This window comes from Juglans microcarpa x Juglans regia, chromosome 5D (genome assembly GCF_004785595.1).
Source record: "Juglans microcarpa x Juglans regia isolate MS1-56 chromosome 5D, Jm3101_v1.0, whole genome shotgun sequence".
In the NCBI taxonomy this organism is placed as follows: Eukaryota; Viridiplantae; Streptophyta; class Magnoliopsida; order Fagales; family Juglandaceae; genus Juglans; species Juglans microcarpa x Juglans regia.
This window is the reverse complement of record NC_054602.1, coordinates 10,641,892-10,658,028: the sequence shown is the minus strand read 5'-3', so window position 1 is coordinate 10,658,028 and position 16,137 is coordinate 10,641,892. Positions and strand designations below refer to the sequence as shown.

At 35.2% G+C, this 16,137-nt stretch overlaps 1 protein-coding gene across 1 annotated transcript; it reads right to left on the bottom strand.

Annotated features, from left to right (window-relative positions):
- Positions 1-3,833: 3,833 nt before the first annotated feature.
- Positions 3,834-12,069, bottom strand: LOC121266046 (homeobox-leucine zipper protein ATHB-14-like). Its single transcript, XM_041169742.1, has 18 exons — positions 11,325-12,069; positions 9,608-9,767; positions 9,128-9,243; positions 8,959-9,049; positions 8,746-8,841; positions 8,520-8,633; positions 8,328-8,411; positions 7,630-7,785; positions 7,470-7,544; positions 7,271-7,377; positions 6,916-7,105; positions 6,522-6,716; positions 6,330-6,410; positions 5,864-5,998; positions 5,459-5,784; positions 4,941-5,052; positions 4,416-4,565; positions 3,834-4,132 (listed from the first exon to the last, which is right to left on the bottom strand). The coding sequence occupies exons 1-18, from the start codon at positions 11,534-11,536 to the stop codon at positions 3,986-3,988; spliced, it is 2,547 nt and encodes an 848-aa protein (XP_041025676.1). The 5' UTR covers positions 11,537-12,069; the 3' UTR covers positions 3,834-3,985.
- Positions 12,070-16,137: the final 4,068 nt, after the last annotated feature.

Below are 16,137 nucleotides of genomic sequence, written 5' to 3'. Positions count from 1 at the left end.
CAGACAACTTCCCACAAAAATCTAATCCCTCAAACAGAATCATAAAACAATGTAAGTTCTAAACTCAAGCCCACCCAGTCAAACCAACTACTAATTGGAACTCTACCTAAAGTACCAGAACCCATGATGGTCTATCCCTCTCCCTACAGAATCTTGGATAACCTACAGGCATAAGAGATCTCTAGACTCTTGCTTCAACACAGGACCCGAACCAACCCTAGCTATATACGTACAGTCTGAAAGAAGAGCAAAACCCTAAGATCCTCCTGATCAGTACTCACTTTCCTTGGGTTTTGTAAAGCTAGAGACCTTTGCACTTTAATGTGTTTTTTTTTTTTTTTTTTTTTTCCTTCTCTAGAAAATGATTCAAAAGCACGCTCCTTCTGAATCTTTCACCCTTAACCAAAAAAATAAATATATGTTAAAAAGATAAGATATCCCAACCATAAAAAAGGAGACTTTTCGTGTAAGCATGAGACGAGATGATACAACTATCGACAAAAGTGGGAAGCCAGAAGGTCCTCCACGCGGGAACAGTTCCTTTAAATTTGCTCTGCACCAAAAGATAGTGAGCGAGCTACTGAGGCATTTAATATAAGCCATTATTCATTAGTAAGTGAAAGTAACGAAGGGAAAGAGAGAGAAAGTAGCACGATGCTCGAAAATACAGTGCCCTTCGCACTCACCTTTAAAACGCCTCGAATTTCAAACACTGAAAAGGGTAAGAAAATGAAAACCCTAATCCTAACCCTACCCTCTTCCTCCTACGGTTCAACGCTCAGCTGGGTCCCTCTGATGGATGATGGTGGAGGATTGCTCGTTAAGATGATGATGATGAATGATGGTTGAGATGTATGTTCCATGCTTCGATGCCATGCATGGAGTAATTGTGCATACGTACAAAACTATATGTACAGTACAAGAAAAAGATATGTGCGGTGGCGTCTGTGCGTGATGAGGTGCACGCGGTGAACGAGTGGGCCCCGTACGAAACTGCATTTCTTCGCACCGCTCGGGAAAAGTTGATGGACCGTGCTCTGATTGGTCAGAAAGTGTTGGGGTCTTTTTTGCGAAAAAAATGTTTTAAGTCTTTTTCATTCTCGGTGCGTCTGTAGCCATGGGTCCAGTGGGCCCGGAACCGCTATTTATTTCTACGACTTGACGATAATACCCCTCTACGGTCAACATTTGAAGTTGAAGCCGTGCGTGTATGTATACATGTACGTATGTAGGAGGTAAATTAGTGACGTGGCTCATAGATGAACGGTAAAAGCCACATCATAAACCCACCCCATTGGGGCCCATTCTCTCCTTTGACTAAAATCGTTAGGTAGAGATTCTTGTGGTCCCATCTAAATCCGTGGCCGAACAGAATTGACGATTCTTTTCCGGCTCCAGTGGTTCCCTTTACAGTGTAGGACCCCTTAAACAAGATAATATATTTTACAGTTTCAATATTTTTAATTAAATTTATTATATTAACGTTATTTCTTAAAGTTCATAATTTAATTTAAAATTTTAATTTTATCAAATAAGTTATGTGAATGGTATGCTCTTCCGTAATAGTTTGAGAATATAATAACTCATTTTAATTATAAAAAAAAAACTTAACATCTCAGATTATTAAATTCTAATTCTTAAGATAAATAAAGAAAATTATGATTCATGAAATAACACAATCTTGATGATTATATTTTAAAATAGGGCATAAAGTTTCAATTTTTTTTATAAATTTAATAAATAATGTGCCAATTATGACAACTTATAGAATGAATATTGAATAATACAAAACTCTCGATATTTTAGGATACAAAATATTTATTAATGAAAAATTTTATTTATTATTCTCACACGCTATATTTATTTTATTATCATTTTTTTTATAATAAATATGTGATATATGTATGATAAGTAGAACAATTTAATTAATTTAATAAAAATAATAAATAATAAAAAATTATTTTAAAATATATAAAATATATAATGTAGAATGAAGAGTAACATCCTCCATTATTAATACTTCCAATATTTCCAGTTGCTTCAAACGTAGAGAAAACTTTATCGAAACTCGAAATTAAATGCTATAAAATTTCTGATCACTTACCTCAAAATTTAAGCAAATAAAAATAATAAAATAATAGTCCAATAGCCTTCATGCTCTAAAACAAAATTATCACACCCATAACAGGACTGATTACACCTCTTCTATAAGTTCTGGGCATATGACATCTGGCATCCAACTTGAATAATTAGATGAAGTTTATATAGTGAGTTAAAATAAGATAAATTAATATAAAAGTTAAAAATTGAATAAAATATTATTTTTTAATATTATTATTATTTTAAAATTTAAAAAGGTTAAATTATTTATTATATTTTATATATAAATTTAAAAAAATTATAATAATTTTATGAGATCAGGTAAATTTCAGGTGAGATGGACTCTTAATTCAAACGTGCTGAGATAAACTTGAAAGACTCGGTACAGATCTGGTTGCCAACAGTGGAAAAGGAAGCATCAACTCTCTCCATATATGAAATCATAATGACTGTGAAGAGGAGATAGATATGCCTAAAGATCATTAATTAGGAAAGATACTCTGTGATAATAATTGCAGAGGTAAAGAGGCTGATTTAGGTCTGCTGTTTCTACAGAGTGCTGAGTGCTTTTAGTTTAATGGCCTCCTGCGAAAGCTGATGCTACTAACTTACAGTATTGTCTTTCTCAGGCGCAGCAGACAGCAGTCTTTAAAGAGCCAAGTTTTCATACATAAGCATAAAAAAGAGAGAGAAAACTCGAAAGGTAATTTCAAAGAAAAGAACCAACCTTAAAAAGCTGGTGTCATGTACAATACACAGCGAGCATCATCAGCCTTATTACAGTGACTGACTTCCAAGGGTACGTTTTGATGGGTGGGTTCCAGCTAGCTTTGGCATATTTGCATTTTCTACTTTCCTTTTTTTTTTTTTTTTTTTCTGGTCGAGGAGGACAGTGTTGTGGTGGATCTTTTTAAGATTTTGATTTATGAATTTATTCATTGTTGTATGTTGAGAATTAGATACCATTGAGATTAAAGGAGCCTTGTCAATTCCTCCGCACGTATTGACATTAAAGATTGTAATTTTAAGGAGGGTCATTACCAACGATGATTTTCATAGAATAATTGTTAAGAAAGTGTCGAGAGACTGTTAAAAGATTGTGACTTGTGAAGTGTTAAAAGATAATTTTTTAATTTAGTTTAAAGGTTTTCACTTTTTAAAATTGTTTCATTTGCCAACCATCGAGGTATTAATAGTTGTTAACCGTAACTGGTGCATAATAACCTATAAATAAGAGTAATTGATACACAAGTTCATTACACAATTCTCTTTATCCATCAGCAACTGTGTAGATGATAGTGTCTGGGACGAGATCTGGCCTTTAGAGATTATAAGAACTGCACGGTTAAATATTTCCTTGTGAGCTACCGTCCAGTAAACCCATAATGCAAACGAAGAGAGAAATATAACATCCCTGTCTACTCTTGAGTCCTGCATTTAAATTCGAGAGTTGTCTTTCTTGAAAAGACAAAAGACAAGACAAGCGCATGATTAGCAGTTGGAATACTACTTTCTATATCTTTGAATATGACCCCAATTGGCCAAAATTCAACCCAATCAACGTTACGATAGAAATTAGAAATGCCAAGCAACCAAACTAGGCCACCAACCAAGAACAGATGGCCCCCACGGCTCGGTTGGTACAAACACTGCCAAATTATCTATTTTGCTGTAAATCTCGGTCAAATTCACAAACCTGACTAGAATGAGGTAAGACATCTGAACCAAACACATTAAGCAAACATATAACGGGTGCATATACTAAATACGTTTTCATAAGATCCTGCCATGACTACATTCATATGTCACAATGTCTTTTAACTTCCACTAGCAAAGTACATAACTTAATAAGTAGCTAAAGTGTTTTAGTATCTGCATTCTTTCATCACACAAAAGACCAGTTTATAAACATGAAGGCCAGGCAGTGATTTGAATCATCATCATTGAGAACTTTCCATGCGATGGCCTGCTCATAAGACACTGGCCTACCCATGCTGGAAACGCATAATCCTGCTGGTAGATACGCAAATCCCTGGCAATATGAAGAACCACATTAGGAAAAGATAAGAATGTTCAATGTAAGAGCGCAGTCAACAAAGTCTAAAACATCATACAGCAGGCAGCATTGGGTTTGGATACTGGAATGATGATTCAAGGGTTTTGTTGATTGTTGATACCGTTAGATGTTTTGAAACATTATTTAAATCTCTATTACTTTTCAATGATTTCAGTATCTTAATAAGTATAATTTTGTCTTCCTAGCAAAGGGTATAACCAAAAGTTTCCACACTGATGGAAGCTCAAGGCATCATTACCTGCTGCATGATCTTGGAGAATTCAGAACATAGAATCTTCCGGCCAGCTTCGTCAAGAATCTTGTCAAGCATTATGTCTTGAAGGGCCACAAGTGTTGTTTCAAGCATGTCAAGCCCAGCCTGGTTTGCAAAGGTGAAAACAGGAGATGCCTGCATACACATTTATGCCAGTAGATTTAATCCACAAGAAAAGGAACAGAAATTATAAAATGAAGTCTGTATTGCTTCAACTTGTATACCTTTGATAAAAAGAAAATACCATAACTATAACACTACACTCATCCCATTTCCATCCTACTGCTAATGATGTGACATTAACTGTCTACCATTACATTTGTTATTTTAGAAACAAGAGTTGATCTAATGGTTGATGGGTAATGTAGCGTCAATAAAGTATGATGGAAGTGCTATGGGAGTGTAGTTTATAGCACATCTCTTGATAATCTGAAGTATATTTCAATGATATGCATTGGATAGAGAAATTTAGCACTACAGAACAGGGAAAGAAACTGAAAAAGTGCTTACATTTGTTTTTACCGAACAGCATAGTATAGCATCTGAATGGTGCCAAAGTTGCTTTAAGATTGCATCACCAGCTTGGGAGTCAACCTGAAAGAGCTCACTCCCAGTGTGGACCCTGAAAGATACCACATAAGAGTGAGCAGTTGGCAATGAAAAGATAATCCCACACCATCTCCAAATGTTTATTGCAAGCTTTTTTAGAAGTTATAAAGTTATTTGCCAGAGTTTGCCATGTGTTAAATAAAACCATAAATATAAAGGTTGCTTTAAACCATTCAACCAAGCACTAGGGTTATTATATGGCCATCCATGGGTTATAACCATTATTCTGAGAACATAAAAGAATAAATCCTCCCATGATGTCATTAGTCTACTTTGCTTCACCATCGACACGTTAGCATACTCCATCATCATAATTTCCATGAACAAAGTTAATCAACTCTTGAACAGAAAATGCAACTAAAAGAAAAACTAATAAGAAATGGAAATGCAAAACTTGAAAGATACACTAGGATGTCAACCTGTAGCCTCGGCAAATCCATCGGGCCAGAGTAAGAGCCTCAGGTGAACCAGGAAGGGGTTTGGGCCCAAGATGGGTACCAAGGCGGGAGGGGGAAATAGCCATGGCAACCCTCTGAACAGACCCTACAACGCTACGCACATATTGGCGAGCCATGGCAGCCACATTGTCCCGCAAATTGTTCTCAAAAGTAAATTGGAAAGCAATAGTCAGAACTGATCTAAGGTTGTAACTGTTCAGATCAGCTTCACCAGCTGGGCGGGCACCACCCGCTCTGACTTCAAGAGTAGAGGCCAAGTCCAATGTTCGAGTTGCAGCTGGCCCATCCTGCAACACATATTACAGAATTCAGCACACGCTTAAAATTTCAAAACTAAATGGCAGTAAATCAAAGATATCACCGAACTGTTTTAGGATCCAGCGGTATCACACGAAAACCAGATGGCAATAGAGGGGCGTCATCAGCAAAAGATTCATCGATAGCGGCAAAGACAAGCTGAGCACAGGCACCAACTGCATTTTCATCAACCCCACTGCAAAGCTGTCACCATAGAATATAATAAAATTAAATGATTATATCAGCAATAAAGATCCACATTAATGAAAAATTCTTTAGAACATGAAGACAAAACCTATGCCATGTCATACTAATCTCTGTCCAAGAATAATAGGGGAGAGATTTACCCCCTTGGGGTGTCTAAAAATAAATGGATTTTATCTACAAATCAAAACATATATAAATTTGATCACATATCACCTTTAGATTTAATCCCACCTTTTTAGGCTCCTATTTAGGGAGATTATTTCAACATAATGCATGCCAACTATAAACTTTCATCCATTGTGTGACAAAAGGAATAGAAAAAACCAACCTGCAATAAGTACATGTCCCGTGCCAACGCCACATCTTCAGGGGAGAATGCATGACCCTCTAGCCGAACCACCTCAAGGAACTTCATTAATGAAGGTGAAACTTTACTTAGAAATTTGTATTTGAATCTGGTGGAATAATAAATGTAAAAAAAATAATGGAAACTTGCTCAAGTGGATAAGATATTTGCCACCTCCTCATGTTCCACAGTATGGGCAAGAGGTAAGATGACCTGGCTACCAGGGAAACCACCAGGTCTTGCACAAGGAACTGCATAAGGGCTAGCTTTAAGACATGCTGCAGAGTAGGCATCAACTCCATAGTCAGCCCACTCTGAACGGTGCTCCCTAAGAAAACGAACCAGCAAGGCAGGGGGACATCCTGCAGACTCCAGAGAAAGATTAAAAATTTAATCATGTACAAAGTCAAATGTGAATATAAATTTCATACAAAGATTAAAGCATCAGTAATCTATAGAAATTCTGAGAGGAGAGTTAATGAAGATACAATAAAAATGATGCAAGGCTAAAACAGTGAAACAGCCAAGCTAACCATCCGCGCTTGTTTGGATTAGCATATCAAAATACCTGCAGAAGCATCGATGCCTTGGCACATAGCACCCCTCCTCCAAAAGTTGAGAACATCGATGTACTATACTGGGAGTTGAGAAATTTATTTGGAGATGAGTTTATCATGATGGTCACATCTTCCACACCATCACTACCCAGAAGCGACCAACCATCATCCACAAACCCATTAACAGCATCATTGAATCCCCTACAGTTCATTTTCATAAACAATTTAGTCAATGGGGAATCCAGTATAGCCCAGGCACATTGAAGTAATCAATTCTTTGAGATTCTGTGCTCTAAACTGTAAATAGTAAACCCCGAATGAGGGCAAAGCCCTGTTGATCTTGAATACCATGTTTGGATACCTTACCTGCAAAGTCTCTGACTGAATGTTCTTAAAACAGCAGGCTGGCGGCCACCACCATACTGAATTTCCCCACTAGTCTCTTGTGCAATTTGTCTTATGTGTCGTAAGGCCTGTGTTATAAGATTTTAAAAAAGGCAAAGTATGAACAAACAAAACTAACCAAATAGATGAATGAATGACCTATCATATCACAGTTTCTTACAGCAATAGTCATTTTCTGTGCAAGAATCTTTGATGATTCATAAAGTGGTCTGAGAACTTCAGGTACGCTCCAAACCTACGACAACCAGGAAATTGAAGTAAGCAAATGAAAAAGAAAGAAGTTGAAGTAGAAACAGAATTCAATCAGCTCTTTTCCTTACATCTAAATCGACATGATCAACAATGTGAATAATGGAGCCACCACCCTCACAAGGTCGAATTAGAAAGCCACTGGGAAGCATTTCAGCTCTTACAAAACTAGCAGTGGGAGGCCCTGCTGGACCACCAGTAGAAGAAGTCAATGATCTCTCACACACCTGCAAAACATATTTTGATACAATAAAATAAGTTACGTGGTAACCTCAAAGGAATTCAAGTGAAAAACTCAGTAAATTTGGGTCAATTAATATTAGTCGGATTGAAGAAACACCAAATTTCAAGGAATATTTATATACGTAATTTTAATTCAAAAAATTCGAGGGAGATATTCATATCCAATGCATTATGCAAATGACTACATTTAGGTACCGTTTAGATAGTGAGTTTAGATGAAAGTTGAATAAACTATTGTTAAAATATTATTTTTTAATATTATTATTGTTTTGGAATTTGAAAAAGTTGAATTGTTTATTTATTTTGTGTGAGAATTTGAAAAATTTTTAATAATGAGATGAGATGAAACACTTCTTATATCTAAACGGGGCCTTAGGGTCCCAACCATTTCTTGCAGAAGACATGGCAGCATAGTCTAGGAAGTCTAGGACAAAACAGGATGGTTATTGATGAGGGTGTGAAATTCCAAAAAAATTCCTCAAGGAAACAGAAAATATCTTCCATGTTGAAAGGGAATATGAATTACCACAAGACTGCCATCTTCCAAACTTGTAGTATATCTCAGCGTCCAGAAGTCACGTGCCGCAGCCAATGTTGTAGGTGCATAAGTCTGATAAAGAATGTGAAAAATTAAAATGTAAAGGGAATTAAAGTGAACTGAAAGTCAGACAATGTATCTTCAACAGTGATAAAATCCTTGTTCACACAGGCAACAAACCTGCATGTATATGAGCTCGATTGTCCCTCCATTTCCTGTAGGGAGTACACTCAGTACATCAAGGCAACGACAATCACGAAACCACGATGGACGATCTTTAAGGATTTCGGCGACCTGTGATGAACTTGTTATATACTTCATGAAAAATTAGGATATAAATGTTGGGGAGCAGTTGTGGAGGAAGGGAACCGGCCATATAGGGAGAAAAATATAGGGAGAAAAATACCTTTGTGGGCTCTAGACTCACAAGACCACAGGCTCGTGCTGCTACCCCACTACAGTTACGGGAAACAGCAACGATTCCAATAGAATCCGGACCAGGCTACATTATCAACATCAAAGTTAGATTTTGGAACAGAAGTGGCATACGGTAATGCACTTGTTCCCATATGCTAGCAAATACTCCCACATCTCTGAAGAAAGATTCAAGAAGTCTTACCTTCATCCCAATCATCTGGACCCAGTCGACAGCAGTTCCAGTAGCCTTGGAAAGGAACTCTGCCAGGGCCTCCTCAGCAATTGCGAGAAGACTACATGAACGATAAGGTCAAGAAAAAAAATAGTAATATTCTGAAATATAAAGTGGTTCTACTGGACAAATTACTTACCCAGCTGGGTTGTTAGCATCCCTTTGGGGATGCTGAGGTGTTGGGTTTTGCTGTTGTTGGTGCTGACCATTCATGACCACAGACTCACAGCTGTTGTCTGTGGTCGTTCCAGATGCCTGGTTAGGATCCCCCAAATGATGCTTTTAGATTTAATCAATATAGAGTGATAATATTCACAAGTTTTTCCTACAAGGAACATCCATCATATCTAATAGACAAAACTTGGAGGCCCAAATCAAGTGTATAGAATTTGAAGAAGCTGGACTTCGTTCAGTAAATCTTGAACTGGTAATTATAAAAGACACCCTAATTCAAGTAAAAATGGGCACACTCACCGCATGTACATTTTAACAGAACATGTATAGGACACCACAGAACCATGTTCAGAGCACAAGAAGCATCCTTAATGTGCTTGAAATTAAGCGAGCAGGTAATCTTTCAAAGTAGAAACAACTAGGGGGTCAAGGACAAGAAGCTTACACTCTGCAGTTGGTGTCGCATGTATCCATTCTCATACACCAACTGTGAGACCTGTTTCTGCAACCGGTCATTCTCTTCCATCAACAGCTTGTTCATTGCAGACAGCTTTCTATTCACTGTCTGGAGACGAGAAGCTTCCTTCCTCTGCTTCTCGCGGCATCTACGAAGAAAAATGAATGATGTCAGTGAACAAGTTCACAAAATTTATTTTGCCATCTAAATTGAAAGGGAACTCAAAATAATGAAGGTAAAAAAGAGAACTCAATATTGGTAAAGCAAAAATGAAGGTAACACAACCGTTCCATGGGAGGTAAAACAAACTAGTTTTCTATTGTTTCCTGCTTTTCACACGTACATCCCAAGGTGCAAAAACAAAAGAACAAAATAAGATGGATTGGAAATGATAGGAAAATAGAAAGCCAAGAGCATTCCATGAGATTATAACTGAAAAATTAAAACGAAAAACATCTATATGAATGATTTCATTCCAAAATATGACTGCATAGATTCAAAATCTGTCTATTAAATACAAGCATATCAGTCCAAGAAGCATCCAAACAAGCCCTAACCCTAAAGTTGAATCTACACTAAAAATCCTCAATTTAGGAGGTCAAATAAAATAAATACAAATGCCACCACAATCAGATGTGCAAACATGAAGCAGACAGAACCAGAAGTAAACAGAATTATCATAACTATAATTTGAACACCCAAAGGTATTACACAGCAGACAAAAACACCATTTTAGGACTTAGAATAACATAAGCAATTATTATCTGCAATTTTTTCTAAAATAAATACGACACATAATCAATCATCTCGAAGTTACAATGTTGACACCTGCAGATATGCTGAATATTGAAAAAAAGGAAAAAATAACTGCCACAAGAACAAATAAGGAATGTTTTCATGAAAAACATATTGATTTAGCTGTCGTTATCTTTCATTTGAATTTAACCCTTTCTCAAGGGCATGCCATTCTTTCTAAAAACAGAAAATTCAAACCAGAAAATATTAAGCTTACCAAAACTTGAGTCAGATCATATCACTAGTTTCAGATAAAGATTCGATGTTCAGAAGGGACAAGAAAAGAAATCAACAGTTGATGAAATTCTTAAAGGAGTAAAAGCTGTACAGTTTCTCATTTTAAGACGTAGCATGAAGAAAACGATGGAAAACCGCCCATTACGAACCCACATTCCCCCTTTCAAGAAATCTCCAAATACTATAGACAGGATAGATGGAGAATCGATATCCAAGACAAAACAATAGAACGGAACTATAAAAAAAAAGGATAAAATAATAGAACGGTTATCCTCCATCCCCCAGGAAAAACACATCTTATTTTTCATTTATTTTCCCCATCGAAGCAGGAGAAAGAAGAAATTTTAAAACTTAACAAAATATAGAGTAAGAGAGGCTTCTAGAGATAAATTCTACCACATTGTAAAATGAACTGATCACAACTTAAAAAAACATAAACACAAACTTGACAAAAACAACCAGAATTGAAAGCCTGCCTTTTTAGGTAAGTTCCAAGCCTACCACTTGAATGCTATGCATGGAAAAAGAAAACAAAAAAAGTGATTAAAAAACACATTCCTCGGAAGCCACAAGGAAAACTACGGAAGTCATTTTCATGACGATAAACGTAGCAAACGAATGAATAATAACGAAGTACACGACTTTCTATCTTGTACATAGCTTCTCCATCTACCTGCGGTTCTGAAACCAAACTTTGATCTGTTTGGGCTCGATGTTGGAAAGTATAGGACACTCCCTAATGAGCTGCTGCCTTCTCAAAGAGCTAGGCTTTGGGCATTCCGAGTACACCCTCTCCAACGCCTCCACCTGCTCTGGCGTATACCTTACGTACTTGCTTGTATCCATCTCCTTATATGCTGAGTTTTTGTGCATAGAAAGCGCCATACATATGACAATACAGTACCAAACACCAAAAGCTTAAAAAACCACTCAAAAAAACCAAAACTAGAACAGACCCAGAAAATGTTTTGGGTTACTCAGGCCTCCTGAAAATGGGATTTTAGAAAGGTGGTAGCTTTGGTTCTGCTTCTTCAGCTTCTTTGTTATTGTTGTTGATGTTGGTGGTGTTCTGGGGCAGGCTCTCTCCTCCAAGAGAGCCTACTTTCTCCTTCATCAGCTGGTGTGCTTACTTTTAGTTCTCGTAAAGCGAAGCTGGGTAAGGGCTTGAACTTGAACAGGAAGGGGGTCCTGTGGTCTTTATTTTGACGCCAATCTCGAGACTTTTTAAGAGTGACAAAGAACCAACCCACAGAAAGATATATAGAGAGCAAAGATAAGAGTGTGCTCGTGTTTGGTTTTGTACGTAGATGACAGGGAAAAAATAAAAAATCAAACAGCCAATGGTAATTGGTAAATGGAAGGGCCACCTGGTTGCATGCCCATCGGCATTGGCATTGCCCTTTTTATTCTACTCTCGATTTTTGTTTTTGGCCGCAAACACCTTCTCTTCTCTCCGTCCACTCTACACTTTTACCGTGTTAAAGACAAAACAAAACGGAAAAAAAAAAAAAAAAGGGAGAAAAGGATGTGGAATAAATGAGAATACAGCAGAGGCGCTGATTTTGGCCCTCGACGTTTTTTGACAAATGGATCGCTGTTTATCTCACTCTTCTGGGAAAAAGATAAAGCTACAGTACAGCCTGTTCCTCTCTCTATGCGTCAGTTTCTCTCTCTTCGTGAAAACATGTTCTCATTGATGCATGCGTCGTATATGTATGTATGTGATATATGCACGATGGATGAATGTGTGTGGGAGGCGTGAAGTGATGACAGAGACAATGGACCTCCCACCGACAAAAAAAACACAGGAAATGGACGAGGATTGCGGTATCGGGTATAAAGCTTGGGAAGAATATATTAATGATTATGTTGAGTTTAGTTAAATTTTTTATTAATGGTACTGAATTTAGATATTGAAATAAATTTTATGAGATCGACTTAAAATAAGTTTAAATATGTTCAAATATTAAAATAAATTTAGATATATTTATATGTTTGAAATGAAAAAGGTTATGGTTATAAGTGTAAAGAAATTTTGAATTGAGATGAATTTAAGGCTGAGTTGAGTTGAGTTGAGCTGAGTTAAGCTGATAAAATATTGTTATAATATTATTTTTTAATATTATTATTATTTTGAGATTTGAAAAAATTAAATTAGTTATTATATTTTGTATTGAAATTTGAAAAAGTTATAATGATGAGTTGAGATAAATTGAGTTTAATTTGATTTCCAAACGATAATTTAATAATTAGATATTTAGATATTAAATTCAATTTAAAATTAAATTAAATTGAATTGATCTTAACTGAATCTCAAAACCAAATGGCACCTAAAGGGTTAAATAATCGGTTTCTAAATTTATTTTACAAAAATGATATATTTTATAACTTACGCAAAATACAGTCATGGCCTGAAATTGTAATGACCCTTAAAAAAAAACCAAATAGTCATGGGTTTTATATATCTTGATCTCGTAGTATTAGATGAGTAATGATACTTTTTACTACACATTTTACAATTATATTTTAAAATAAGCGTATTTTTATAATGTCATATTATTTTATAAATTATTTTATAAAAATATCTCTTATTTTAAAATATAATTATATAAAATATTATAAAAATATTGTGTATTTATTCCTTTTTGTTCTTGTGTTTATCTTTATCCTTATAAGATAGCTCAAGACTTGATCTTCTGCAACACAATTAAGCACGTGTCTTTCATCAAGCAAATAGAGTATTTGCTCATAAGCTTGCACAGGCAGTGGAGTTGTTTATGATTACTTTCAAAAGGAGCTTTGGAGCCTCTAATTTAAGAGCTAATGCACGCTGTAGACTGTAGAGGATAAAGTTTAAACTGAACTGTAGAGTGAGTAAGGCTTCCAATTGCTCTTCTACTGTGTGTATATGAATAATACTATCTACGTATAATTTTATTTATAAGACTCGTTTTATTAATTTTATTTTGAAACTCAAATGTTAAATTTTAAATTTTATAATCTTCAAATATCAATAGTTGTTAGTTGACACGTGAAGAGGTTTCGTTTGAAATGTTAACTATCTCAATTCATAATTATAATTTTTTTAAATTCCAATATAAAATATAATAAATAATTTAATTTTTTTAAATTTTAAAATAATAATAATATTAAAAAATAATATTCTAACAATGTTTTATCATCTTAACTCAACTTAGCTCAACTCAGTTTAACATCCAAAAGCAACCTAAATTTTTTGTAAGTTTTTTTTAAGTATAATTAGCATTTATCTATATATATTTCTAGAGAAATTGAGTTACAAAGAGATAATAAATTCAATCAGTCGATCGTTTAAGGTAGTATTTGATAAGTGAAGTAATCTCACACACAATTTACTATTTTTCACTATTATTCACAAATTATTTAAGATTATCTTATCATCTAAACATAGCATAAAAGTTTCGTAACTGGATGAAGTTGTACACTGCAAGATGGATACAAATCTCTGGTATATAGAAGTACAAGAAGTATTACTTGACTAATAACTTGGTTGGAGGAGAAAAATCATGAAAAGCAAAGCAAGACTTATTCACGGCTTGCTATGCAAAGATCCCAGAAAAGCTAGCTTGAAGCCCATCCAACTTCCCAAACAAAGGAGAATTGGAAACCTTTTGAGAAGGTTTTGTGAAGACCAACTTTGATGTCGTGGTCCGTGACCAAGACTTTAGATGTTGTTATATTGACTTTAGATGCTGCAATCAATATCACAGGAACCACCTCCCTCCATGCATGCCTCGGCAAAACAACCCTAGTACTAGTGTTGTATTCGAGCTGGGCTCGGGCGAGCCTAAGCTATCCGACCTTAGCTCATTTAATACGTTAATAGGCTCGCCTAAGCTCGATTATAAGCCGAGTCTAGAATTCTAGTCAAGCTCGGCTCGTTTCAATAAAAAAGTGAGATTATACTCAACTCGACTCGATTCAAGATGAATACTTTTTTGAATTGCAATAACAAATCTCTCATATTGTCCATCATAAAATGATGTACAAGATTCTTTATCTTCAACTGATAATAGCTAATAACATATGTCATATGTACTAATATAATATAACAATCTTCAAATAAAATACAAACTTACAATCAATATTTGGTTTAATGTTTACCCCAGTGCTTATAAATTATGATACATGCAAGTATCAAACCAAAAATTCTTTGTTCATTCTTCACATCAGGTCGTGCAAGCTTTCCTATGTGCCCATCCCACAAATGCTTTACTTTTGGTAAGTAAATATGAAAAATGTAAAAATGTGTTACCACTTATTGCCTCTTGGGTATCTTGATCCCACTTAGAAAAGGCCAAAGCAATATTGATATTCTTTGCATAACATGTTGGGTTTGTGGAGTCTGATTTGTTAGTGTGTCAGCTCGATTTGATGACTTGACAATGATGTGTTATGGTTTTTTAACGGATTTTCAAGGAGGCTTGGGTCATGAAGCGCAGAATTAGACCGATAGGCCTATGCCGAAGCGAAAATTGTTGGCTTGGGTCTAGGGGCAAGGACCTTGAGAAAATTTTTGGCACAATTTTTTACTCGAGAAGCGTCAGACAGAAAGTTCGCTCAATATTTACACGACAGGTAGCTTGAATGAAACTCAGGTAGAGATCTCGTTCCAGAGAATGAAAGACAAAGAGGTCACTTGAGACGCGCTCTATACTCCGCTTGAGCAAATAATGTAAAAAAGTGAGAATTATGATTTTTTCTGTGTGATAATATAAATATGTACTTAATAAATAGTATAGTGGGTCTTAGTGTTCTGAATAGTGAGATTTCGTCCTAAAGTGTCATTTGTGATTTCTCAATACAATAAAATCTTTTACCACTTTATAGAGAGACATTTTACCAAATCACGTTAATTTGTGTCGGATGATTAATATACTAGCTTGTGACTAGTATTTTTACTTTGTCTGTTATTGTTTTTCACAACACGACACACACAGGCAATCATAACTAACAATCTGTAGTGCAGGCAGGCTATATCAAAATATATTTCAAAAAATTATGGTGAAACTTTGATCATTTGACAAACTTTACATCAAAAACAGCAAATTTATGGATTAGACTTTTGGTTTTTAAAAAAGGATGACCGCAGCTCCCAAAGGTTTATTTAAGTCAAGGACTTCAAAGGCTCCCCATTAAATGCCAATAAATATAAAATCAAATCATAAGATATACTCTAGGTAGGGTTTGAATAATGAGATAAGATTAGATAATTTTAGATAAAAATTAAAAGATAAAGAAAATATTATTAGAATATATATTTTTTAATATTATTATTTTTTTGAAATTAAAAAAAGTTGAATTATTTATTATATTTTATGTAAAAATTTGTAAAAATTATGATGATAAGATAAAATGAATTGAGAAGATTTTAGTATCCAAACTGAACCTTATAGCCTTCCTCATCTACATTATCTTCTAAGTATCACTCCAAGTCAACAACCATT